The sequence below is a fragment of the Rhagoletis zephyria genome, unplaced genomic scaffold (assembly GCF_001687245.7).
Source record: "Rhagoletis zephyria isolate East Lansing unplaced genomic scaffold, Rhagoletis_zephyria_1.1 Rzeph_scaffold_02649, whole genome shotgun sequence".
In the NCBI taxonomy this organism is placed as follows: Eukaryota; Metazoa; Arthropoda; class Insecta; order Diptera; family Tephritidae; genus Rhagoletis; species Rhagoletis zephyria.
The window spans coordinates 1-27,723 of NW_016159733.1; the positions used below are offsets into that span (position 1 = coordinate 1).

At 35.5% G+C, this 27,723-nt stretch overlaps 1 protein-coding gene across 3 annotated transcripts; it reads left to right on the forward strand.

Moving 5' to 3' along the window:
• The first annotated feature begins 7,011 nt into the window (after nt 1–7,011).
• LOC108367359 (protein msta-like) lies at nt 7,012–27,058 on the forward strand. Of its 3 annotated transcripts, none has more exons than XM_017621951.1 (7): nt 7,012–7,105; nt 10,636–11,209; nt 11,284–11,456; nt 11,517–11,639; nt 11,724–11,917; nt 11,977–12,259; nt 27,048–27,058. In XM_017621951.1, exons 1-6 carry the CDS (start codon nt 7,074–7,076, stop codon nt 12,195–12,197), a joined length of 1,317 nt encoding a protein of 438 aa, XP_017477440.1. In that variant the 5' UTR covers nt 7,012–7,073; the 3' UTR covers nt 12,198–12,259; nt 27,048–27,058. The 3 variants fall into 3 exon arrangements, with proteins under 3 accessions (XP_017477440.1, XP_017477442.1, XP_017477441.1); XM_017621953.1 differs by lacking the exons at nt 7,012–7,105; nt 27,048–27,058 and adding exons at nt 10,456–10,543; nt 12,343–12,683; XM_017621952.1 differs by lacking the exons at nt 7,012–7,105; nt 27,048–27,058 and adding an exon at nt 12,343–12,683 and having other exon boundaries at nt 10,462–11,209.
• The last annotated feature ends 665 nt before the right edge of the window (nt 27,059–27,723 follow it).

The following is a 27,723-nucleotide window of genomic DNA, read 5'->3' on the forward strand; positions in this document are numbered from 1 at the left end:
AAACTGAAGAGAAATGTAGTCCAAATTTCCGCTCATTATTTTAATGCTACGGAACAAATGTAAGAGGAAATTGGCTGTGGATTTGAATACTTTGTATGACAAAGAAATATGTTTTTGTTTGTAGATGAAAAAATAAAATGAAGGGAAATGTTAAATATGGGGGTATTATCGACTTCCGATTTCGCAGATTGGAATTCTGAGGACAAAAATACATAATTTTTGCCGAGAAAATTTTTCTGGAATAGCATTCCGGTTAAAAGAATGGACTTCCGGTCTGTTTAAATCACTTCCGGTCAGAGCAGGGGGTCCGGTAATAATACCGAAAGCATCGCCGATGAAATTTTTGTGTTTTTTAATAAACAACTTTTCGTCCATTTTAAAAGTGCAGGACGAGTTGAAGTTCGTAGGTCATTTAGTGGTTGAAAAAGTAACTTTCGAGGAAAAAGTTACTTGTTTCTCATTCTCAGCCTCCGAATCTGTAGCAAAAATATGTATGTTTAATTTAAAAGAATGCATTTCCGATCGGTTTAACCCTATTCCGGTCGAAACCGGAAGTCGATAATACTACCAAAAGATAGGGAATTTCTTATTTAGTAGTCCATGGATAAGACTTCCCTTAATTTTAGAGGGGGTGAACGGGTGGGCTACGGCGCCCTGCATGTATGAAACACATCAATTGAATTCATATTTCACGCATACATTCGGGCAATAAACCTGTAATACCCTTTGTCTATAACAGGAGGAGGAACACCTGCAATCGCATCCTTTTGACTCTTTTTGTACTTTTTATTGAAACTGGAAAGGCGGTTTTCAGTGGAAGACACAGAAATGTTTTGCATTCTTCATTTTGGAGTCTTCTCTAAATTGATTCTAATTAACCGTAATGTATTATTTATAAAAAAGTAGGTTAATATGAAAGAGCTTTATTCAGTTTTTATCCCTCTTAAAAAAGTAGGAGCTTATCAATCCGCCGGAATATTTGTTTTTATGTATGTTACCGCATAACTTTGAACCACGTACGTACGCATAACTTTGGTACCTCTCGCAGCACATTATTAATTATAGTAAAATAATTTACTTAAAGTTACCAAATCTTGTGTTTAGAGAAATGTATTTGGCTAACCCTTTTTTCAGTGCACTATGTGTCACGGACCGAGAACGCGTTCCAGTTTTGGTTTAGTTCTGAACGAGAACAAAATGCAATGTCAAGAATATTCCCACAAAATAACCAAACGGCAATAAAAGTATAGAGAGCAGTTTGAACGGGAACAAAGTAAAAACAAAAACTTCTCAAGAAGAACAGAATGAAAACGAAACTTTCGGGAACGTCTCCAAAAAGAACAAAATGAGAACGAAAGTATCGAGAACGTTTTCAATGAGGATGAAATAAGATCAAAAGTCTGGGGAACGTTCTGCTAGAGAACAAAACAAGAAAAAAGTTTTGGGAAATTAACGTAAAGAATGAGAAGGGTGTCTGTGTCTTAGGATGACACATCGTTTCAGTAAGAACGCCGATGGTTAATTCTAAGCCAGAGGAAACCTGGATCACTTATCTTCCAGATCATTTAGTTTGCATTTTGTTTTCTTTCGAACGTTTCACAAGATTCTGTTCACATATCGAGCCCTAACCACCAAAATAACGTAAGCGACACTTTTTTCAAAATTTTCTTTTTGAAGCAGAAATATTCCTAGAGCATCTAGATGCATTTCTGCATCAAAAAGAAAATTTTGAAAAAAGTGTCGCTTACGTTATTTTGGCGGTTAGGGCTCGATATGATTCCCAATGAGACCGTTTTCCACAGTTTTTCTCATTGCGATTTTGGTTTTGAAGCGTTCTTGGGAACAAAACTACGAGAACGATATTTATATAGTTTTGTTCATATCGTTTGGTCTCGGTCCCTGCTATGTATTCATGTCCATTTCCCTAAGCACCTTTATTTTACAATCAGCGAGAAGTGACGCCTTTATGACTTACCGAAGCTTACTGCCTTGTGTAGGTGATAAAAGATATTGAAGTATCGTAATCAGCGGATGCTTGTTTTTCTGATTTCATAGTGGGTTTACGAAATGAATTGCTAGCAAAACTTTGAATTATAGGAGTTGTTCGGGACGAGATAAAATTGGGGGTCGGCAAGTCCTCTTGAATTCCATTGTAAACGAATGTCGGGCTAAAAATCCCAGTTTTCAATTCCGTTCTCGCTTGTTTTAAGTATGTATATGAAGACACGGTATTTTTACGCTTTTCCGTGGAGGTGGTCTTCGGCCTCGCTTCAAAAAGATAGCCATAGCTTTAAAAATATAGTCCAACTGCGGCTACATCGGCCAATGCATTTTCGAAAGGCTTTTTTAAGCGAAAGAACGCAGCTTCCTAGTCGGCGATTGATGGTATTTCAACATATATATATTTTTTTTAATTAGTTAACTAAGCTAGTATAGCCCAACGAGTTACATATTTCAGCATTTACATATATACTTATATCTTTATTTATTTATTTATCATCGCATTTTTTTGTCGTAGGGGAATTCACTGTAATTGCATTGCTGCATTTCTCATGTTTGAATTGTAATTGAATTAACTAGAATTGTAATCGAACAAACTTAATTTTTATAATTGAATTGAGAAATAAAGAAATGGACCTAAGAAATGTTGTATGGCCAACGGCATAGCAGAACCCTTGTTGGCCTGGAACGTAATTGAGCCATCGGGGTATTTGGATGGCCGAGATATGGTTTTAAATTGTTCGCAAACTGCAACCATTTGTGGAGGCGGATGGATTTGACTTGTTCATCCCAGTCGGTTCCATCGAGGCGTAGCTCTTGTAAGAGGTCTTTGGCTTGAATTGGCGAAAGCCATACTGTGGTGGCGAAAAGTTTTCCGACACAAGAAAGAATCTGGCACTTTGTGCTTTTAAATAAAAGTGTGATTCTCTAGCAACGTGTGTTTGTGAAAAACATGGATTCAATACAGAACAACCAACCCAAACGATTTCTTATTACAAAATAATTTTGTTCAGGATTCTTTCGCTCACCCTAATGCTAATTAGCTTATTTTAGAGCCTCCTCTTTGCATGCACATTCTTTGTACATTGTAAGACATAAACAATACGACACTAACGATACCGTTGTGAATACCCCATAAGACTTTTTTCACTTGGTTGTATTTTTTTTCGGAGAAACGGAGAGTACGAAAAAAACTTGTTTTCTTTACTTTGGCTTCTGCACACGGAACCATTCTAAATAAAAAAGTATACTTTCGATTTAATTATCGTATATCATTTCAAATGTCACTATTTTGCGTAATAAAAATTATTTTTAAGATTTTATAAATACAATGTATATGCTTTTGTTTACGATGACTGTGATGTTGTTTGTTAATTTTTTCGCTTATGATGATTTTTAGCAGTGGGTCTACTCGTATTTATAATTTGAATTGGGGGTGTGGCAGATGGCAAATAACTTCAACATATTTTATGTTGCTAAAGTAAAGAGGCCAAGTCAGCAATGATTTTACGATAGGACAAACATAGAAGTTTACATTGTAGGTGTTCGCACTTGCCTGGTGATCGGGTTAAAAATTATTTTTGTGTTGTGTATTTTATTGCTATAAACCGAATAGCCAGATAACCAGACAGTTATGAACACTATCATACTAAAGTAACAACATGCGAAATTTTCATACACTCACATCTTTAACTTATGCTATTTTTCTTTAAATACTAAAAATATTTGAAAAGTCGAATCTTCCAAATCAATTGTCGCGATAAGCAGAAGGCGGCAGTTGATCGAAAAATTCTAATTTTAAAATAATTTCACACAAATTTACATACATACATACACACAAATATGGACACTAACAAATCAATTGAAACAAAAGAAGATGCAATCAACGAGCGTTGGCAGTTGGAGAGCATTTTGCGCTTGAAAGAAGAATGATGCGCCTACAAAATGCTCAGTCATTCAGCGGCGGCTGGCAAAGTGAGATGATTATTTGCTTTATGTTTTTGACACCAGCGAAATCGGCGGAAAGTCTGTCCTTCATATATATTCATACACATCATCAATATGTGTTGTGAATGTGTGCCTAGGAGATATGTTTGAAAACGGAACGGAATCGTGCAGAACACAAGTGGAAATTCATGAAAATGTTGAAAACAAATGACGAAAATGAATTATTCGTTTCGACTGCGTCGAAATCGTGAGACTGTTTGGGACATTCACAAATTATGCCGCGGTCAGTTGCAAGCGAAAGGGCTACGGGGCAAGTGTGTAGCCACGAGATGAAATTTGCATTTGTCGACGAGTGAATGTGATGTGCTCGAAATAGTCGAAATAGAAGTGAAAATTTCAAGTGGAATTTGAGGAACTGTCAAGTGCGAAATGCCGGCAAGAAAACAAGTAAAGTAGAGAGTATTAAAATCCCAGATACATATGGGAATATATAGCGCACGTTCTTTAAATGTGTATTAATTCGAAACTCCGTCAGTAAACTAAAAAAATGCATGTTTATGATATGGGGAGTTGTACTAGACAACGGTATAGAGATCCGTAATCTAAATATGACCCAAAATTAGGTTTACGTGTCTCGCAGCTATTTTGTATTTTTAGTGTGCCTATAGTGTTATCTATGTAGTCAGTTTTAATAAAAGTTTTACAAATAATCCACCGCTGAAAAAATTAGTGTATTAATCAAAGTTTTGATCCTTCCGTGAAAAACTCTCTATAAGATCGCTTGAATTTCTCCCAAGCAGCTGATAGTAGGCCCGCCGCATTACTGACTGCTTAACTTCTGGAGATCTGGAGACCTTCAGTAAACTTGCCCATATGGTCATACTTGTCAGCAAAATGATTTTTTTTAACTCTTCCTAGCCTCCGTTTATTTGGATTTTCATTTACTGTGAATCAGGGGAATTGATTTCCATGAAAAGTTTTCGAATTTTTGGACTACCACAAATCGATTTTTTTTTTATCTGCAGAGAAACAAAAAAGAGCTTTTTTGATGGAATCGGATAACTTAAAAAGCTTTTCGTTTACAATGCTTCACAAAAAATAAAAGCCTCCTATTCAAATTAATTATACACCTATGTACATACGTACATCCTTATAATTAATTAAAACAGCCGAGTCATAGATCAACGTGAGCAAAATTTAACAAATATGCTTGAAGATAACACAACACACAAATAAACAGAACAGCCTTCTCTAATTTTTTTGTATGCTCATCTTCGAAATTCACTCTTCTTGATAGATCAAATGAATGCATGTAAGTAAAAACGTATGTAGGCACATGGAAATCATAGTTTTAAAGCTAATTGTTTTGAATAGCCTTCAACTATAATTATTTAAAAAAAGCGATTAAATTCTTTCGGCATATAACAACTTTATTCACATGCATATATCTTCATTATATTGTATATGTATGTATATATGTACATGTCTGCCATAAATGCCCTACAGCATTTCATAAACAATACGAGTAAATTGCCTAAATATACATACATATTTTTGAATTTCCAAAATTTTTCCATTCGACATTTTAATCCAATATTCGAAATTTCGCCTTACATTGTTTTTCGACCATCGATAATTCTATTTAGTAATTAAAAGGCTAACAAAAATAATTTATAACAGCACACAAAGAGCCATCAAAGCTATTCAACATACCCCCATTAATGCATTCTACAGGCGCGCATAAAATCGATAAAATCCAATAAATATTTTCACCCCACCTAAATATTCAAAACATCAAATAACGAAATTTATGCATATTTGCTAATAGCTGCGAGTAAGTAATACGTATACGCAGCGGTGGCCCGGGCACCGGCCCGGCAAGTGGCACACACCCGCTACGTACGTATGTATGTATGTATGTAAATCATGAACAACGCCACGCGGCATATTACTTAGCAGCAAACCGAAACCACAGCAAAAACAACAACAACGATTTTTCATTGAACGCTAAAAATAAATGTGGAAAAACAAAAAAAAAAAAAACAACGTAAAATGCTCACATTTTCGTTAGCATCGCTGAGATGAGTTAGTGCAATGTTTGACAACGCGTTGATCGCAGGCATAAAATTAGAGCAAATCGGTTGGTGCGCCAAATGCAGTGCAAGCGAGAGCAACAAAAAGTTTTTTTTTTTCGGAAATTAATTTTATTTGCTTGACTTTTCAGCAGATAATTTTTTCAGAATTTTTATGAAGAAAATTATTGAATAATTTTTGAAAATTTTTCTACTTATAAGTTTGGTTTTGCTTCGTTTTATTTTTCCAACATCAAAAGCTGGATTTTTTTTTTGGGGAAAAAATGGTATCATAAAATATACGAAGCACAATTTCTGTCAGTTAGCTAACATGGAGGATAAGAAGTGAAACTACCTTTCAAAAATTATTCATTATCATGGACGCGTGCCTCATTGGTGTGTATTGATCTTTGCTCCACAACTGCAATTGACTTCAGGGAGAGTATTCACGCTGCGCTCTCTCACGTTCATAAATAATTTAGTTTTTTGTTTTTGTGAAAATTGTTTGTTTTGCTTACGCCTTGCTTTCTTATTCATAAGTGGAAGCGCGTGCCAAAAATTTTGTTTATGTACAAAGAAATACAGCCACTGTGGGCAGATAAATTTTTATGGCATTTGTTATCGGTTAGCGGTAAATTGAATATCTGTTTACTTAGGCTTTCCATAAGCGCGTAAAATGCTTTATCAATGGAAAGGAATAAGGCAGAAAATTATTGATGCCCACTTATGATCGCTATTTTCTCTGAAGTTTAATGCTTCTATTTTCGTAAATTTTCTCGCAATTTTCAGAAAAACAAGAAGAAACATCACCAACATCAGCAACAGCAACAAGTGCTGAATAAACCGTCAAATTCTAAAGCAGAAGTGGTGGAAAAAAATGAGTCAAGCGATTCGTCCACCAAGCAGTCACCTTTTAGAATTGAGAAATCGACAATATTGGGACGTTATGTGGTGGCAAATCGCGACCTGAAGGCAGGTGAACTGCTTATAACGGAGGAGCCCTTGGTAATAGGACCCTGTGTGTCAGCAGATGCAGTCTGTTTGGGTTGTTACATGCCCGTAGAGCTGGAAATACCGCAGTACCGGTAAGTTTCATCACACGGGTTTGATACAATTGCGGTAGATGCTTCTGATATGTAAGCTACCTCGCTCGTACCTTGAAGCATTATATTCAAATGAAATAGAGGAACATTAGTATAGTCAACTTTTCAGTTCGTGAAAGTCTTAAGAATGGTCGAATATATGTGAAACGTTTTCGAAATCGGTTCCAAGTTCAAACAGAAAGCCCAGTTAACAGAAGAAGTTGCCAAAGTGAGTCCAGATACAAAGTAGAGATTGAATGTATGTTGCGGAAACATTCATGAAGACATGTAGAGTTGGATTATATTAATTCAAGGTCTTTACGAAATTTAGACCATTTATTTTCTCCCTTTTTCCAGTGTTGCCAGATTTTCTTTAACAAAGAATTCTCAAGAAAGAATATATTTTTAACAAAACAAAGAACTGTAACCTTCAACGACAGAGAGATTTTTGGATCATTAAAGTATTTTTGAAACGTATTACTGGAATGTAGCTGACCCAATTTTTCACCATCGCCTGTTTTTATCATAAAAATGTACTGCCAAAATAACCGAAATAAATATTTGCATTAAATTTTTCAAATCTGCAAATTTAAAAATTAGAATTTCTACTGTGAGCTTGCCTAAAACTGTAATTTACAACTAAAACTCTGAATTTGATAACATTGCCTCCCAGTCTCTCGTATACGAAGAACCTGTTCCAGTCCGTCGTGTATCGGTTTGTCTAGGTTCGTTAAATGCGATGTGAGGAGTCGAGGCGTGGCAGCTATGAACAGCATTCGAATTAGTTACCAGAGTTAAAGTGTGAGTTGAAAGTTGTACAACCTACATTAGTTTGACTTCAGATGAATGCTTCTATGCCCTAACTGCTTTATATACTTATCGACTGACACACCTTATGATTTACGAAAAGTTTTAGCTTGGTATTACAATTTTTGCCAATTTTCTGATAAGAATCAATACTTAGCCGATTAAAATATGACCGGTTAGAATTGGAAATTTCAAGTTTTAATATTAGAGAACACATTTTAATATATATACTTACTTACTTATGTGCCTCAAACGTTATGAATTTTATAAAAAAAATAGGGTTTGATGAATTGTTTAAGCTCCTTCTTTGCATGAAGAGTACGAGAAGTGAAAGTTAGATGATTTGTTTTTAGTTACCAATATCTAATTTATTTTCATTTCTGAGTGGAATCTCTCTGAACAAAATTTCAAGAACGCCCCCTTTCATAACTTGGTTGAAGAAGTGTTAATAATGACCATTGGTAGAGGAATATTGAGGCACTACATGATACTGGTAATAACAGAATTGCTGTATGGGTCTTAAGATATGTATGTTTGTAGTTCTAAACTGTAAACCAAACCTGAAAATTCAGCCTAAAGGCATGTCTGTCATTGACGAAGTCCAGTTAGAAATAAATATTTCCAAATTCGTATGTACATTAATCAGACCGTATGACCATTTCCCATCGATTTGCTCATATTTATTGGATGTGTACACTTCAATGATCTTCTAACGAAAACACCGCCCACTTAAATTATTATTATCCAAATGAAATGTTTTTCATGTTTTAATATGTGTACATAAATACATACACAGTTGTGTATGTGCATACAATGTATTTGTTTTGAAATTTAAAATACTTTCAAAATCAAAACAAAAAATATGGGACAAAAGGTGACGTCAGTGAAGGTTAACTAATTGGAAAAACAAATTTAAGTTTAGTTGTTTAAATTTTTTAATCTATTTACATGTATGTATATATGTACATTAGACTGCATTACTGCCCATACAAGAAAAAATTGGTTCTATTTTTCCGTTGGAGTTATAAAATCTACTATATTATAAAAATAGTGAAAAATAGCTTTCCACAGATACCCCATAAGTCTAAATCGATATAATTTTGGGCCAGTTATTCAAGTTTTTTAAACCAATTTTGAAAAAAGTAAAAAAAAGAGCATAAAAAATCTTATTATTATGTTTCCGTTGAAAAAATAGTTTAATATTTTTATGCAGTTTATTTAAGCTTAAACTGTTTTGTCATCTCAAGGGATTTTTTTTTTCAAAAAATTCTTTAAGAAACTATTTTTATTCATAAAAAGTCCATTAATCGGTCCAGCTAACGTAAATCTAAATATTACTTCGAAATATTTTGGTGGAAGTCGTCAAATAAATTTTGTAATCCCGGCGGTAAAACCGCAACTTTTTTTTGGGGATGCAGTCTAATGTACATTCATATCGCTCATTTACTTAAACATTGTCACAACTCAAAAAGCGAGGGTTTTCCGGATACGGGATATAGGAGGTTAAAGTTTTAATTTTGATCTAAAAACGAAGAAAAAAGGAATGGATATTGTCCTCTTACGCGGAAACTAGTAACATTTTTACACAATTTGAAGCACGGCACAATGCGCAATTCTGCATTATTTGCTACAAAATTTTATTTTTTTAGTTATGACAATCTTTTAGTAAATGGGCGATATGTATGTGAATATGTGATAAATATTAATGGTCTAACTCGAGTCCGAAAAGACTTCAAACTTATATCGCCCATTTACTTCAATAGTGTCAGAACTCAAAAAAACCAAACTCAAGAAAAACGGCTTTAAAGTTGTGAATTTACACATGTACGGGTATATACATATACTCCCATAGTAAAAATGAATATTTTGTTCTAGTGAGCTACTGGTAATAGATACATCTTTTTGCACAACACAGAAGAAGATGTAGCGGTAATTTCTGTATACTCAACTCAAAATTTATATTTTTTGGATTATGACACTATTGAAGTAAATGAGTGATATGTGTGTACATACATATATATGTACGTTTTACGTTCTTTCAATGCATTAAGAAAAAGTTAAAGCAGAATTATCCAAATCGAACAGTAAAAAATCATAAATAAAGTATCTTACAACTTAGGCCACTAGATTTTTACTTATTAACATTTTGAAAAGAACGTTATGAGGCTAATGGAATCTACTATCTTATTCGGATTGGAAGGTGGTACACAGCACTAAAATTTGTCCTAAGTTGACTTAAGCGATTTTTGCTTTTGAGCTTGAGATGTTTTCACCATTACTAAATTGTAATAGGGCATCTTTTGTTTTTTGTCGAGACTATTTTGCTTATTAAAAGATTTATTTTTAAACCCAGCGCCGCTGCAGCGGAATGCGTTCGATCACGTAGATCAAAATGGGGAACTAAAAATACATGCTTTCGTTTAATATGCTTGTGTGTATGTATTTGTTGTAGTTTTCCATGAATGTGAACAAATAGTATTTCGAAATTGTACTGGAGACTATTTAAGTAGGCAGCTGCGAATAGATAGCCCACAGTCACGCAGAGGCGCAAGTAGAGCGCAGATCGATCGGAATAATTTGAAAAAAAAAACTTGAAATTTTTTGATTTTTGAATGCCTTTCCAAAAAGTTTAACGTAAGACAAAGGGTTGTGTTAACAAATGAGCCTACCGTTACTTCTTCAATCATTGCCGAATTTTAATCCTTTCCAATTATCCTTCCCCACAGCTGCGCAGCTTGCAAATGGCCCATGTGTGGACCACAATGCCGTGGCCTACATCAGCCCACCGGCCACACTGCCCAGGAATGTGAGCTATTGAGTACACACAATTTGGGCGCAGCGCTAAGCGCCGCCTCTGGCCAAGTCGATTTGGTGAAGAACTTCTACGAACTCGTACTGATTGCGCGCATTTGCCTGCTCAAGCAGCAGTCACCGGACAAATATGCGGACATTCTGCAAATGGAATCTCACACCGAGCTACGCAAGGCTAATACCGAATTGTGGCAACACTATGAGCAAAATGTGGTGCAACGGCTGCAGCGCGATTGGGGTATGCGCTCAATGGCCGCCGCCGCTGAGATACATACCATTTGTGGTATTTTGGATGTGAATTGCTTTGAAATCGGCCAAAATTCGGCCAAGGCTCGCTGTCTGTATAGGAGCGCATTTTTGCTTGCACACGACTGCTGTCCCAACACCGCACACGCCGATGATCCACAAACATATGCGATTATTTTGCGCACCTCCAGAGCCATACGAAAGGATGAGGGCATTACGTTGAGTTACGCGTACACGCTGCAGGTGGGGGGGTGGGCGGTGTAGTTTTTAGTTTTAAATTTTAAAATTAAATTTATATGATTTAACTTGCTGAGCAGGGCACCTTGAAGCGGCGCGAGTTCATGCATGCTGGAAAGCTATTCTGGTGTAGTTGTTCCCGCTGCGCGGACCCCAAAGAGTTGGGCACGGACTGCAGTGCGCTGCTGTGTCCGAAGTGCAGAGGTGGATCAGTGCGCACAGTTGACCCGCTGAATCAGGAGGCCGAATGGAAGTTAGTAGCTTTTCGAAGAAGCTAAATTTTTTGTAACTTTTTTTGTTTGAGAAACTTCAGATGTGATCGCTGTGACTATAAATTGCAGTCTAAGGAAATTGTTAAGTTATTGGATGCAATCAACAATAATTTGGAGTCAATCGATGCGCATAATATACCAGGGCTGGAGGCGTTCTTAAAAAAGTGAGTAAAGCAAGCGATTTAGGAAAATGGAAGGCCTCTACATAAATTTAATCTATGCACTTTTTTCATCCTTTGTATCTGCAGATATGAGCGTGTTCTAGGACCCAACCATTACCTACTTCTTTCCGCCAAGTATTTACTTTGTCAAATTTATGGTCGCATAGAGGGCTACCTGCTGCACACAATGCCACTGGAAGATGTGGAGAAGAAGGAAAATTATTGTCGCGACTTTTTGCGTGTCGTAGACGCGCTAGAACCGGGCATGACGCGCTTAAGAGGTAAGTGTGGGTACATATTTAAAATTTAACTTATATACGGCGTTTTACCACTTTTCTAGGACTAATTTTGTATGAACTGCATGGCGCAATAATGATGCGTTCACAGCGATTAATGTTGGCAGGCGAAATAGGTGAATCCGAATTTAAGCGCAATATTAAAAATGTTATCAGATGTTTGCAAGAGAGTCGCGATATCATGCTACTGGAACCGGAGGGATCGAGCGAGCACGAAATGGGTGTGGCAGCGGCTAAGGCGCTGGTGGAAATGGGAGTTAATTGAATTTAAGGATGATAATTATATCAGAAGGTCTTCTCGAATTGTTGAAATTAGATCTGGGCGAGGTGAGCTGCTTCAACGTACTCTTTGACATTGGATTAATTATTTAATTTTTTTTCTATATGTCCATTTATGCCTGGTGCAATAGCTAACACATTGAACTCAATTCATAAGAAATCATTGCATCAAAACTGTCGCAAAGCACACACACACACAAGTATACACACATACACACTCACTGACACATTATTCCATAATCAGAATTCCATCGCAACTTTATATCTCACCATTGAAATGCATATACACATTTTGAAAGACATGGAGCAGGGGTGACCAGTCGGAGTTCAAATGTTCTTTGAGCTCTACATCCTTGACATGAAGTATTTACTTTCATAGCTCATACTTTTTAAAATACATTTTACTCTTCCCATTGCACTGAAAGAGATCTCATGTTGCGCTTAACAATAAAATCATTTATCACATTTTTGATTTCATGAGTTTTAAGTTGACGAAAAAACCAGTAAGTAAAGTACATTAAAGCCATTCAAATAAAGTCATCTTAATTATCCATTATTCACCCGAAGCCGGTATCGTTTAATCATCTCTCATCTTCGATTATCACATCTCATCGAACATCAATATGTTATCATCCGTAACCTATTATCACTCACTTGCCACTCATTTTCACTTCCACTGCGTTTCACGTTATAGCAAATTTAGTTTCATTTTTTCCTTCGTTCCATTTTATTCTAATCAAATGGAAACAACATTTTATTCTAATCATCAGAAACGTCATAAAATTTGATTGAATGATATCGACGAACAGCTCTCTCTCTCTCTCTGAAGCTCTCGTTCATTTCATATCCAATTTGTTTCAATGCAATTCATTTCATCTTATTGCGTTCGTCTTCATTATATTTAATGCCATTTCATTTTAATTAATTTTACTTCATTCTCGTTCATTGTAATTCATTTCGTTTCATTGAATTTTTCTTTCTTTTATTTTAGTTTGATTGAATTCATTTTTTGATTCATTCATTCAATTCATTTTATATCAATTAATTTTGCTGCATTTGTTCTCATTTTGTTTAATTTTATGTCATTTCATTTTAATGTATTTTACTTCACCCTTATTCATTTGATCTAATTTTTTAATTTCATTTGATTTCATTCAATTTTTCTTTCTTTAATTTAATTTGATTTCATTTCACTCCATTTCATTTCACATCATTTTGTTTCATTTCTTTTGACTTAATTTCAATTCAGTTCATTTCGTTCCTCCTCATTTTATTACATTCAACTAATTTCATTCATTTCCTTTCCCTCATTTCATTTCGCTTCATGGTAATCGATTGCATTAAGTTCATTTTTTCCATACCACTTCATTTCATTTCATTTAGTTTGACTTTATTGCATTTCCATTCATTTAGTTTCGTTTAATTTTCATTCCTTTCATTTCATTTCATTTAAGTTCACTTAATATGATTTGATTTAACTTAATTTTTCTTTCTTTAGTTTCATTTAATTTAAATTTGATTGAATGATATAGGCGAAAAGAGAGAGCTTCAGCTCATTCCATTTCATTTCACTTCATGTCACTTCCGTTTCATTTCACTTCATTTTATAACATTCAATTAATTTCATAGTATTTAGTTTCCTTTATTTCATTTCGCTTCAGGGCAATGGATTGCTTTAAGCTAATTTTTTTTGCATTTCACTTCGTTTCATTTCACTATATTTCATTTCGATTCATTTAGTTTAATTTTCGTTGTTTTCATTTCATTTAATTTCATTTCATTTTATTTCGCTTCATGGAAATGGACCGCATTTATTTTAGTTAATTTCATTCCATTTCATTTCCCTTTTCTTCACTTCATTTCCTTCCGTTCCATCCCATCTTGTTTCACTTCACTCCATTTCATATTATTCCGATGCATTTAATTTCAGTTAATTTTCTTTAATTTTGCCCCATTTCATTTCCCATTAAGGAAGTGGATTGCATTAATATAACTTTGTTCCATTTCACTTCAGTTTCACTCATTTCATTTCAGTTTAGTTCACTTCATTTGATTACATTTCATTCCATTTCATTTCAACTTTCTCTGTTTCTGTTCTGTTCATTTTGTAGCAAGTCCTTTAATTTTGTTCCATTTAATTTAATGTAGATTCATACAATTTCAGTTTATAATCTTTCGCTTTACTTTATTTCATTTATCGTCATGAGTAATTGTATTTCATCTTTAATTCCCATTTAATTTCACTTTCGTTCACTTCATTTTAGTTCACATCACTTCAATTCATTTCAGTTCCCTCCATTTCAAATCAATCAATTTCATTTATTTAATTTGATTTCAATTCCAGTGCAAGCATTCGTTTAATCATTAGGGGCGCCATAAATTTTTCCTGAATGATATTAGAGAAAAGAGAGAGCCTCGTTTTACTTCAACCAACCTCCTATCAATTTATTTGATTTCATTTAATTTCACTGTATTCCATTTCAGTTCGTTTTCATTTCAATTTCAATTTTAATATCATTCCGGTTCAATTTCACTTACATTTCACATCGTACGAATTCATTTCATTTCGATTCTCTTGCTCCTATGTCGTTTCACATTATTTCAAAACCAATGAACACACTACACCTACCACCAGAATCGTCACAGAATGTCAGCCAAAGATATGGGAGAACAAATTGAAGGAATAATACTCGCACATATTGGTTAACCTTAGATTATTTGTACACATGTAAATGATTTTAAAAAATTGTTTGGCACAATAAAAAATTTACCAGAAACTACATTTCTCATGATCCATTAAATTTTGCCTTCTTCATTATTTCCATGTCCTTTTTGTGAGGACACTTGGCGTGTGGCTTACTTCTTGGCATTTTGGGTGGTTAATCACTTTAAAAATTTCCGAGAATATTTATGCTACCACGACACGAGCGCTTGTTTGTTTATGAGTCTGTGCGCTGCAGTAGTCGAGTACATAGTTAAAAGTGCGTACTACCACTGCGTAGGGTGCCTGAGTTCGATCCTTGGTCCGAGCAACATATAAAATTAAAAAAAACTTTGTTACTACCAGCGATCGCCCCTCGGCAGGCAATGGAAAACCTCCGACTGTATTTCGGGCAAGAAAAGGATTCTCATAAAATCCAGTGAACAACAGCGAAATAACTGGTGAAGAGTCTACTATAAAAATATGATTCCAAAAAGTAAAAACTTAGTCTTCAAGCATACCTACATATAAACGAAGGGTTTTGACAAGAACTTTCGCATTTCATTTAATATTTTGTTCATTGCTTATTACAAGCGAAGTGATCTAGATGAGTTCATCTTCAAATGCGGACGATCAGAAATTTTTCAGGGAGTGGGGCTCGCGTAATATGTAAAAAGCTCGGCCTTTCATTAGTAAAGATTTCAATTAAGTATAAAGCACATAAAATATTAAAGGGAAATATAGAAGGGAAGACACTCCACTGTTTAGTCTGGAAAACGTTGAAAAATTGCTCTAAGATCACCACAGTAGCACGGACGACCTGGAGGCAGAGATAAATACCGCCGAAAAGAATACTCATGGCAGCAACTGTGTAACGCATATAACTGTGTTTATATATCTGTATTCCGTGTATCAATGACCAAGTGGCATGTCGTGCGAATTCCATTTACGTTTGCAATTTGGATGCTTACGTTTCCGAGGCTACTTCTGCCAACAACAGCCAACCAGAATCACACAACTTCGTTGGTTGGCATTAAGTGTCATAGAGCTTGGGCTTGGGCGGCTTTTCTTTTTTTTACAACCTTTATTGCTGGTGTAGTTGCTGTTGCTGATGACTTCCATTTGTCGGCCGCAACACGAATAGCAGCTACTACGAGGTTGTAACAATTTATGTATGCCTGTGTGTGTAAATGCTTCGTAGAGTTGCAACGCGTTAATAAGTTGCTTTTGCCAAATGCAGAAGAAAAGAACAAAAAAGTGAAAAAATTACAACTGCAGGCGCCAGTGTATTTCACGTTATATACATACATTGCATTGCGCATTGCTGTGTGTGTGTGTGTGTGCGTAGCCATTTAAACATGCGGTAGCCACGGTTGCGCGCATGCCTCACCCCCATCTCACAACAAACTGGAGTACCGCGGCGCTCGTAACGACCGTACCACCACCACAGCACTGCAGGTCCGTTCGTCCTCAACATGCCACTCACTCACTCAAATGACATACAAAAATTCGCGGAATTTTTGAGTGAAATGAACTTACCGCAACATTTACTGCATGCAATGGCATGTCAGCCACGGCCAGCGCCTACCTGTATGCTACAATTTATTTGCAATTGCACAGATTATACATACACTGACTGGCGTTTTTGTCTGTTCGCGAGTGCGTGTTTTGGTTGACGTGAGTGTATTTTGTGGCGCAAATTAGTATGTTGCAAGTGTAACGTAATTGTCGCACATCATATTTCAAAATAATTTCCTCGCATTTAACGAACTAACTTGGAAGTGAATGCGCTTTTTTACGAAACTTTAAACAATTTATTTTTGTAAAATTAGTTTTTTTTGTGCTTTAGTTTTCGGTTTTTATTGAAATGAATGCATTCCTTGACCAGATTAAACGTAAAATGCGTTGATTTACTCGACTCCTCAGCTTATCGTGTGGGCGTGTAGGCGTCGCCGTTATACTGCCGCTGCCGCCGCCATTGCCTTCCCCGCTAACACCACTGCATTAGCTGTAATTGTGCAGTTCAAGTTATGGAAAATTACATTAAACACCACAAACATATCAGATTTCATGGGAATTGCATTTGAAAATCGCCCTCCAGGTAATTGGCGCTGCGGCAGAGTGGCGTGCTGATGGATATTCTCTGAATTGAAGTGCACTTCTAATTGCAATGCAAATGTTTGTGGAGTTGCTGAAATGTGCAAGTGTGTGTGAGTTTGTTTGTGTTTATGAGTGCACTGGCGTATTTGTGCGCGCCTTTGTGTAACCATAAATTAAGCTGTAATGAATTGTTTGTCACAAGATATTGACGTAATTCAATTTTAATAGACTCAAAGGGTTGAATTTATGATTAATGAATATTTGTGTAATTTAAATTTATTAAAATTTCTAAATAACTCTATTGGAAAAATTTAAAGCAATTATTAAATAAAATTAAGGAGTTGAATTTAATTTAGTGCAACGAATTTTATTACCATTCATTAACTGAATTCAAAAATTATTAATTTCTAGAAAACTTGAAAATTAAAAATTCATATACAATGACGCACAATAAATGAAAAATAATTTTTCTTCTATTAGCATTTAGTACATCAATATGCAGAGAAAAAATGCTCGTATATTTATTTCTTCAATAAAACTTACAGCAGCGGCAAAGTAATTTTTCTAGCAACAGAAATAATGAAAAATATTTCGGGGATTTTTCTTGAGCACAGCCAGTCAAAATAGCCCCTTAAAAAATTGTATTTGTTCAATTTCCAAAGTTTTTTCTTGTTAAATAATTTCTGTTATGTTTTATAAATTTCGGTTCATAGTACAAGAACAACCAAAACTCCACTGGAATGCTAGGAAAATTCCATAAAGTTGCGATTAATGTTCATGAAAATGTACAACTTTTTGATCAGATTAACTAGAAATATTTGTGAACGAACTGGCTCATTTTCTCACTTACAAAAATAAATTCAATTACACATTCTACGTAAGAAAATGCGCAAGACCGTTAAAAAAAAAAAATAAAACTTAAAAATTTACAAGAATTTGTAGAAACTTCAAACTTGCATTCTGCTATATCTAGTAAAATTGAATGGGTTAGAAAATTGCATTCCCAAAATATTTCTACGAAAATCTGATCAAAAACAGGGAAATTTTTACGAAAATTTATAATCATTTTATTCCATTTGGAAGGTGTTTTGTTTGGGGAAAAATATCTAATTTCAAATAGTTTAGGATAAGGATTTGTTGCTTTTTAAATTTTTCCTAATAAACAATCGTGGTACAAAGCTCAATAAAAATATTAAAAATAAAATGTTAACAAGCAACAATAACATTGACAAATAAGGCGAAAAAATCAATTAAAAAATTTCACTAAAACATGTAGATATGGAGACGGAAATTTATCCTAAATATACGTTTTAATATTGAGACTAATTTTTGTCTAACGCCAGTTAAAACGTAGATGGCGTAAAAAGCGTTTATATTTACTAACGGGCTAGCATTTGATTGGCTAATCTTAGTTTAAATCAGCTAGCCACTGGCCCTTAGATTTATGCCGGTTTCATTAAGCAGTCTCGAATCACTAATAGATACTTTTCGTGGTGAACATAGATTTTTCGACTATTGGTAAGTTGTCTCACGTCTCTAGTATAAAAAGAATTCACTAATTTGTCAGCTGGATTTAGGCAGGCAAAAAAAAAGTACAATTGCTTTAAAAAACGCGAAAATAAAGCGAGAACATATTCGTTTAACAAGTTGACTCCAGCTCCACCTGGCGGGTCGAATTGTGTGAGCTGAAACTATCTAGACATCCCCTCAAACGTACACAACGCCCCTTTTTCAAAAATAGTCCCACTTTTCTACATGAGTACGCGATTGATTTTATATATCTACATACCGTGTTCGATTATTTTACCATGAACACTTCAAGAGATAAGTACGTAGTATGGAAACTTCGGTTTCTACGGGAGATGCCACGGCCCCCTTTCAAATAGTCCAAACTTTTCTTCATGAGTATGCAATTGACTTTAGATATCTCCGTAACCAGTTACAGTACTGTACCCTGAACTCTTCCAGAGATATAAAATATGAAAAATTTACGTTGACTCCAGCGCTCTCTTGCTGATACATTTTTCGCAGAGATGTTTTTCTTCAACCTGACAACAGATTTGTAAAATATTAGCCAGAGGAAATATCGCCTCTCAAGGCAATGTCTTAAAAAAAAAAACCGTTTTTTCGCTCTCCTGTAAAATTTGAGTGTCGTAAGATAGGCGGTTTTGCAAAAACATCGACGATATATAAAACATGACCGAAATCGGACAACAATACAATTTTTTAGTAATAATTTGAATCCAGCGCCACCTGTTGGGCTTTCCTCTCGGTTACATTTTTTCCTGGGCAAAGACAAAAAACACTAAGAAAAGTGTGAAGATTGTCATTCGTGTTTATATTCATTTTTAAATTTACATTCTCATTCGTACTCCTAACCGTATTTGTAAATATCCGTTTGTATTCGTATTAGTATTCTGATTCGTTTCCGATTCAAATTTTTGATCGCATTTTCACTCTTATTCGCATTTACATTTGTTACAATACGTCTCGTATTGGTGTTCTTATTTGCATGTGATTTTATATTCGTATTCGTATAAATATCTGCATTCGTGTTCGCAGTGGCATCTGTATTCATATTCGCATTACCATTCCTACTCGTATTTGTATTCGTATTTCTGTAAAAATTCGTGTTTGTTTTAGTATTCCTATTCGTATTCGTAAGGGAATTTTAATGCTTTCGATAAAGCCTGGATTAAATCAATAGCCTTGGAGAAGAAGTACTCCCGCCTTACCTCAGCATTTCAAACCTCCACTCATAAAATTTTAATTTTCATGCTGAAATCGCTAAGCCGCACGCATTTAAGATACAAATTTACAACCTTATTTTAAATAAAATAGAGATTCATTGTCGACCAGCCATTGGTTTACGTAGCCACTCGTATTATTGTTTCCGTTTGGAAACGGCAAATTTGTTAAATCGTAACATTCAAGACACAGCAAAAAGAAAAGAGTTATAGCTATTTGGTTGCACGTCTCAGGCAATTTTATGAAACCATTTAATTCCTTTCAAGTTTCCACCTTTTAAACAATCCAAGTAAGTGGCTGCAGCTAAAGGCGTTTGTCGGTAAGACACACCGACCTACTTACAAATAAACAATAAGCAACTCACTTAAAGTGGCAGTTGCTGTTGTACTCGGTGCCGTTACTGGTGCAAGAAACATGCGGTTGCGGTTTTTGTCACACTTCATTTTTCATATCTTTAACCTTTTAACCCACCATACCGCCACACCACCTTCATCAGCTATGCAGTTGAGCAGTCTCACGCCTAGATAGCCTTACTGCTCCATATCGTATCGCATTATGACATTTGCTTGTTTGTTGCATGCAGCTTAGAGGCGCATTCCATGCCAAATAGCGTTGCCTCAACCGAAACTGTCAACGTCTTTACCAGTTTGCAGTTTGCAAATGCCTGTTGGTTGCTGGTTGTCATCGCACTGCATTGTTGCTGCATTTTCCATTTATTTTAAATAGAAGCGAACAGCTGAAGTAATGTGTAGCGCTTCTCATTTGCAGTTTCAGTGTGGCTACGCCGCTGGTCGCATACCCTTGGCTAGCCTGCCAGCAGCAAGCAACCTAAGTGCTAATTGCTTCCACTATACCAAAATGTTCTCACCGCAGCCATGCGCAGGCCTCTGCTGGCTGCTGCACACCAGCTTGACATGGACGGCATGGAAGCGAATTGAACCCGCCTTGACTGGCGTTCGTTCGGGCAGCTGCCTAGCATTTGCGGTCTTTTGCGTTGGCAACCTGCCACACCAACTCGTACGACAGCCTCTGCAATGGCTAAACGTTTGCTTGTGTCATGGCCACACCAACTGCCATTGCGCATTCATCCTACTACTCCTTTCTAACTATGTACTTGCCTTGCTGAGGAGTAGCTCACTGTTATAATGTCCTTTCACATTTCGGTTGCGCCACTTCAAAGCCAACTCGGTGTCGTCTTTAAATATTTTGTTTCGTTCGTTCAGTGTCACTGTCAACTGGCTAAAGATATTTGTAAATATTGTAAATATGAGTAAAGAAAAGAAAAATAGAAAGCAATGCCAACAACGCACCACTTATGTAGATGTTTAAGCTTATCATTTTACATCCCGACAAGCTGTGGCCAAATAATGCAGTCATTGTGGTATATCAGATGGGTTGAATTTTTGAATGAAGTCATTAAATTGCATTGAAGAGTATGTACGGCGGCGAGAATGTAAATAGGGAACAGATATTTCAGCAAATTTTTGTTTGTTTTTCTTTTAAAAAATGGTTATTATTTTTTATGAAAATATAGGTTATTATCTAAAAAAAATCACGTAACTTTTTAGAACATTTATAAAAATTTGACGAATTTTAGCAAATGCTCATAAAAATTTGAAACTTTTTAATCAGATTTTTTAGAATGTTTGAATATGCAGTTTTGTAGCCAATAAAGTACGAATTTGAAGTAGCCAGGACTTTTGGAAATTTTTTGTTCCCTCATTTTCTTCCATACAGAATTCAATATATTCGACAGTATACCAGAAATATACTTTAAAATTGCTTTTTATTGGGCTAAAATTTAATGGGCTACAAAACTGCATACTCAGAATATTTCTAAAACGTCTAATTAAAAAGCTCCAAATTTGGGTTAAGCTTTTTGGAATTTTTCTAACTTTTGTACAAAGTTGAAATTTTGACTTATATTGTTTTTGTTAGATAACAAGCTTCACTTTTATAAAAGAAGAAAAACCTTTAAATAAACGAAAGGGAAATAGCTGAAGAATGCTAAAATGCATCTTCCCTATTTATATTTTCGCCAATGTACGTACTGCTAGAGCTTGGGATTATTGCAGATTGTAAAATATTAGAAAAAAAAAAATTTAGAAGAATATACTTTCGCTGTCCGATACGAGCAGAGAATGACTCGTAATGTTGTAGAAGTAGTTATGGGTCGATCGTAGGAATTGCTGAATTTATGCGGACTGATGGTATCAGCTTTTTACTTTTGTGGTCTGGGAAGGGATTTGCCGAAAGCTCCGTGTTGCCGGAGAAGAGTGGCAGAACTTCTTTCTGTGTAGGCGGCCTTAGGCAATACAAAAACGAGAGTATGGCAAGCCTGATTCTCTCACCGCTCTCAGTTTCCGTAAGGCCGTAACTTAAAAATCTAAACTCTAAAGTTTCTCATATAACACGTTGGCCAAAATATTAAATTAAGTTAAATTACGGAAATTATATGATTTAGAATTAATTTGAAAATCATCTGAATTTTATTTAGTGATAGATATCGGGACGCGTGGTACAAATCTGAAAAATGTCGGTATGGGCGTTTGCGGTATCAAAAAAGTGAGTGCAGTGACGGTCGAGATCGAGATTCAATATTCAGTCCAGCAACCATCACCAGTTTGTTTCCCAATAGAATCTTCTTTGGAACTAAACATTAATGTTGGGTTGAAAGTTATATCTCGCATTACATTATCCATCAAAGCTGACAAATAGTCCTTCCTTCGCCTTCCTCCAGTAGACTGGCAGGGATTTCATCCAGATAAGAATTTTCTTATGCACACTAGGATGGTACAAAGAGACATTTGAAAAAAGTAAAGTCCGAATTTTAATGCTCCCACCCCTCGGATTAATATATAGCGTTAAAATATAATCCTTTTCGAAATCCAAAAATATTTAGAGGCCACTCAAAGAGCTCAAATTTTATATATATTTTATATAGAAAAAAATTATTTTTCGTAGAAATGGTATAGGCTTCCTGAATATCAATATTTTGCGATCAGAAACCCCTGCTTCTCTTCAGAAGGCTTCCAATAATAATATTCGTTTATTTATTTGACCATTTTTTAATACCAACGACTTTTTATGGGTCCTCAAATTTGCATTTTCTGGGGATTTTTTGGGACCGATAAAGAATAGTTAATATTAAAACATGATTAAAGGTAAAATTTAAAGTCTGAAAAGTTTTTTATTTAAGTCTTTTCTTTAGAGTAATATACTCGCAGGTGCGCCATACCTAGCTGAAGGTGTGACAAGAGTTGGACTTCCACGTTCACTGCAGGCTGAAACAACCGAAAGCCAACTGAGCTCAAAACCACTCCACATTAGAGCTTATCGACATCTGTGTCTTCTTCAATTAAAATTTAACATTTTAGCTCCTCCAACAGTTCATACCAAAAAAGTACCTACTCACAATACACAGCAACATGGGTGAGATTTTACAACCATGAACTAAGCAACAAAACCAACCCAACAACAGGCGCACCGACCGATCGACCTACAAAGCAAAGAAAACCGAGAATAATAGTACAAAGCTGCCAAGTACCGAACAAAAAGCAATGCAGATAATCTTGGTCATTAATGTTGATGCTGTCGTTGTAAATACAATACATACATACTTAATGTTTTTTTTTTGAAAAAGTATACGACGATGTACAAAATGTCAAAGATGAGCAGCAGATGACACTTTGACCCTCATTTGGACAACAATGTTGCGCTGCGTTAGTGTTCATGCTGATGACTGGTTGTTGTTGTTGTTGTTGTTGGGTGACAGTTGCTGCTGGTAACGTTATGATTATGTTATAGGACAACACTTGGCTAACAGCAACAAGCACGTCGAGTAAACATAGATGTAATGTTGGGGGTTTGAGTGTAGTAAAAATAACAAGCCAAAATTGCAAGCCAATACGAAAATAGATGTGCGAACGAACGTAGGTACATTTGAAGGTGAGGGTAGAGAAGTATGTGTTACACATGTTATTTTATAAGACTTTATTTACTTGAAATCAAAGTGCGGCGCACCGCAAAACTACTCGACCATCATCGTCTAAAGTAGAGAGCATTCAATCCTATGAACTGATATGGCCGCAACCGCAACAACAAAGTGACTAAATAAATGTTGAAAGTACTAAATGGGCGTAGTTGCTGTTGTAATGTGTACATATGTATGTATGTACGTATGCATGTAGCAAAGGGCAAAACAAGACAAGGATTATGGTTTTTTTTTATGAACATTGAACTAATAACAATAATAGCCGCTTATTGAAAAAGTAGCTTGTACGCAAGGCTAAGCAGACGTCGGCACTTAAAGCAGTGATCCAGAGAGAAAGATATATAAAGATGAAATGACAAGTTTGGAGAGCAAGCAGCTAAGCTACTTAGATAATCAAAACTAAACCACTTTGGAGTAGACACTTAAATGCGTTCATAGTAACCTTACTGCAATATAAAATAGCTTAATTTTCAAGTAGAACTCAACCAGCAATGGATCACACACCCTTTGCTAAGTGAGCGCTGCAGGAATTTAAAAATATACAGTCTTGAATGGGAGCCTCGTAAACTTGGTGCATTCGCAATTTTTCCACATGGTTTATTGTGATTTATTTATTTACATAAAAATACTTGAAGAAAACTATAAATTCGCTCAAATGCGTAAGCGTCTACACTAGTAATAAAAAGGAGTGAACGATGACTTTGTTGAACTCGCACTGAATGCATTGAACCTCAAGCGACTTACACTACTGGTACAAGCGTACGTACTTACTTTGCTTAACACCAGTGACCGCACACAAACTATTTATTCCGTTCATTCATTGCTATGTAGTGGCTGGCAGCTCCGTCACACTTCTACGCTCTGGCACTCGTCGAGGTTAGATTTAATGAAGCGCGAATTATCGGTTCAATGAAATATACGAGACCACGAAATGGACCAAGAAACTGCAACAGCAGAGAAGTGCCGGCAGCAACTACTAGACGACCAATGTCGTCTGCATGTTCGACGCTGAGTGTGTTAGTGTTGTTTGTGGATGAGTTTGCTTTTGCGTAAAGCGCTGATGGCAACAAAGTAATACTACAAGCTTGTAACATGACTGGTTTGACCGTTGGCCATTGAGTCTGTAAAATTTTCGATGTGATGAGTTTGATTCTTTGTTGAGTGCTTACAAAACCATATTACGCTGGGAGTCATGGGCAACTCATTTTATTGTTTGAAGTTTTTATGCCATTTTACATCAACACTGTAAGAAAAGAGTTTGCAATTATTGAAAAAAAACGTTCGGAAATTATATTACTTTACGTGAAGCCAAGAAAAGTCGCCTAAATTCGAAAATTTTTTTGTGCGATTGCAATAAATGAGGTATCAGTTTATTTAAAAATTGATTTAATTTTAGATAGTACTCCATATTTTGAAATTGTAGAAATTTTCGATGGTCAAAATTTAAAAAATTAAGAGATATATGGGTCTTTTTTTAATTTACACGATAAAAAATCCCTACAATCCCAATATAGGTACCATTTAAAAAGATTATATATCCTCTTCTCTGATCATATTGAATATTTGAAATCGAATCAAAGATCAAGTCATTCAAAAACTCATAAATCTACAACATCCTATTTTCTGACCTAAATCGACACCACATTGCGACCACTAAATGACCTTTGAAAAATCTGTAAAAATTGGCAACAATATTTATCATAAAAATTAATAAAACTAGGGGGTAGGGTCTTGAATTTTCGATAGGCACCCTAATGTGCACATCACAGTTCATTTTTAAGAATATCTGTGTATACATATTTGCAAAGCATCGTAATTTAAAAAAGTTGTCCAGTCCGGAAACCAACGGACCTATCCATAATCTTGGGGTCCATAATCTACTGTACTTTGGCTCTACGACACTGCCAAAAAGTTTGAGCTTTCCGTTTAGGCTGTTAGGCAGTTTAAATTGAATCCTTTGGTGGATAGGCAATAGTGACCAAAATGGAGCAAAAATTGCGACACCAAGTTCGCTTCTTACTGTAACCAGCACTGAGGTTCAAATGGGACCACAAGTAGTGATCGGACTTCTAGATCTGCCACTTTTTTGAGCATCTACCACACATGGTCTGAAATCTACCAAATATTTGCTTTTTGATTAGTTTTGTTTTTGCTCGACATAATCTTCTTAATTTTAAGAGCAAAAATGGTGGTTGGGGTTATAGCTGCAACTCTGTAGATCATCACAACAATTAAGGGATTGACCCCGACATACCCAACGTATCCCAGCAAAAAATCGGTAATAGCTTTTAGTGGTAACGTGTTCTAGAAGGCAGAGCATTATAATGCCTTCAAATTTTTCCGCTTCTTTTAGGCGTTGCCGGTAATGCAAAGTAGAATATCCAACAATATTTTATTTATTTCGCTTCTTTGTTTGATTTCGGGGAATGCAAAGTAGAATGTCCTATAATATTTCTTTTTTAATTCGTTTCTTTGCTTCATTTCCGGAAATGCAAAGTAGAATGTCGTACAATATTTTTTTTATTTCGCTTCTTTGCTTCATTTCGGAGAATGCAAAATAGAATGCTGCATCGTAGTCAGCTGAAAAATAGAATGAATACCCAAAAATTCTTTTTCTACCGTTACTTTCTGTGGACATTTCTCTCGCATAAAAATCATGTTTTGCTTTGTTCAATTTGCAGCGAAGTTGAAGTCAGTCAATGAAGTGAAGTACAAGAGTGAGGAAGTACAATTTTAAGCTTAGTTAAATATGCATGTATGTACATACCGATTTTTAAGAAAATCTAAATACCTAAATAAATACATATGTATGTATAAAAGCTGATTTATAAAAATTTTAATTAATTTTAATCTTTTAAGACATTTTCTGATTTCAATTTAATATAAATAAGTATGTACTTATCTAGGCATTCTACATTAGTTTCTCTGTAAGGCATTCTTTGTTCGCTTCTCTGGATTCTGTTTATCCATGCGTTCTCCCTTCGTTTGAAGGTAATGCTGCGGGTAAGGGCTTACCTCCAATGACATGCCCATGTTAAAATAAGGCCTTCTTGAAGCGAAAGGGTAAGCGATTCCCATCGCCCAGCTCGTTTCCACTTTCGTTTCTGTGGTAATCGTGTTTTTTGCTGGGATGTCACACATGCGAAGGCTCCCTGTATGACCCCTTCTCTTTACTTGGTCATTCAAACCACACAGATAAAATTTGCTGAGTCTACTGTTAATTGAGCGTGACGATAAGTAACCAAAGATAATATGATACGAAGCTGTTTCTCTCGTGAGAGCGCTGTGAAAAGGTGCATTTTTATAACATCCCCAATAATGCGACAGCAGCGAAATACATATGGGGAGATTTGTTGCGTAAATGTTGGTGATTTTTTTTTATTTTACAAGCTTTTGTAATGTGATTGCAGGAAATTCATTGAAACTAAATCGGTGCGTTTTGTGCGTAACTAGTAGCAGCTCGCTATTTTGCTTGTCAGCTGTTCAGTCCAACTTTATTTGGCAGTGCTGCCGAGTCAGAAAATGAGTTTAAGTTAGATTCTCGGAAGCAAAATGAGAGAGTTTGGTATCATTTCATCCATGAAGTAACCGATACAAAAATAAATAACAGCCGCGAAGGCAGGAAATAAATACATACGTATATAATTGGGTTGCTTTTTTGATTTAAAAATTTTTTTCTTGTGTACTTTTAATGCAATATTTATATACGAGCACATTTAGTAAACGCAAATAAATATATCGCCTTCGGCTAAAGCATGAAAATGTTTTGTCTGAGAACACAACTGCTTCATCTATTTCATTTCTTGACCGATTAATGTGAGAACAAGTGCATGCAGGTATCTCAATTTCACTTACTCGAAGACATAATGCATTTTATTACTCTATTCGCTGTAAAGATATTGGAGCCTGCATACTTGTAGTGCACATGCTCTTCACGTACGCATTTATAAAGCTATTTTTGCGCCAAGT

What these genes read in the sequence shown, in the direction of transcription:
- LOC108367359 (XM_017621951.1), top strand. Translation starts at nt 7,074, where the DNA reads ATGCCCGTAGAGCTGGAAATACCGCAGTACCG. An exon ending in AATCAGGAGGCCGAATGGAA is followed by an intron (nt 11,457 to 11,516) that starts GTTAGTAGCTTT and finishes GAGAAACTTCAG; the next exon opens with ATGTGATCGCTGTGACTATA. An exon ending in GGGCATGACGCGCTTAAGAG is followed by an intron (nt 11,918 to 11,976) that starts GTAAGTGTGGGT and finishes CCACTTTTCTAG; the next exon opens with GACTAATTTTGTATGAACTG.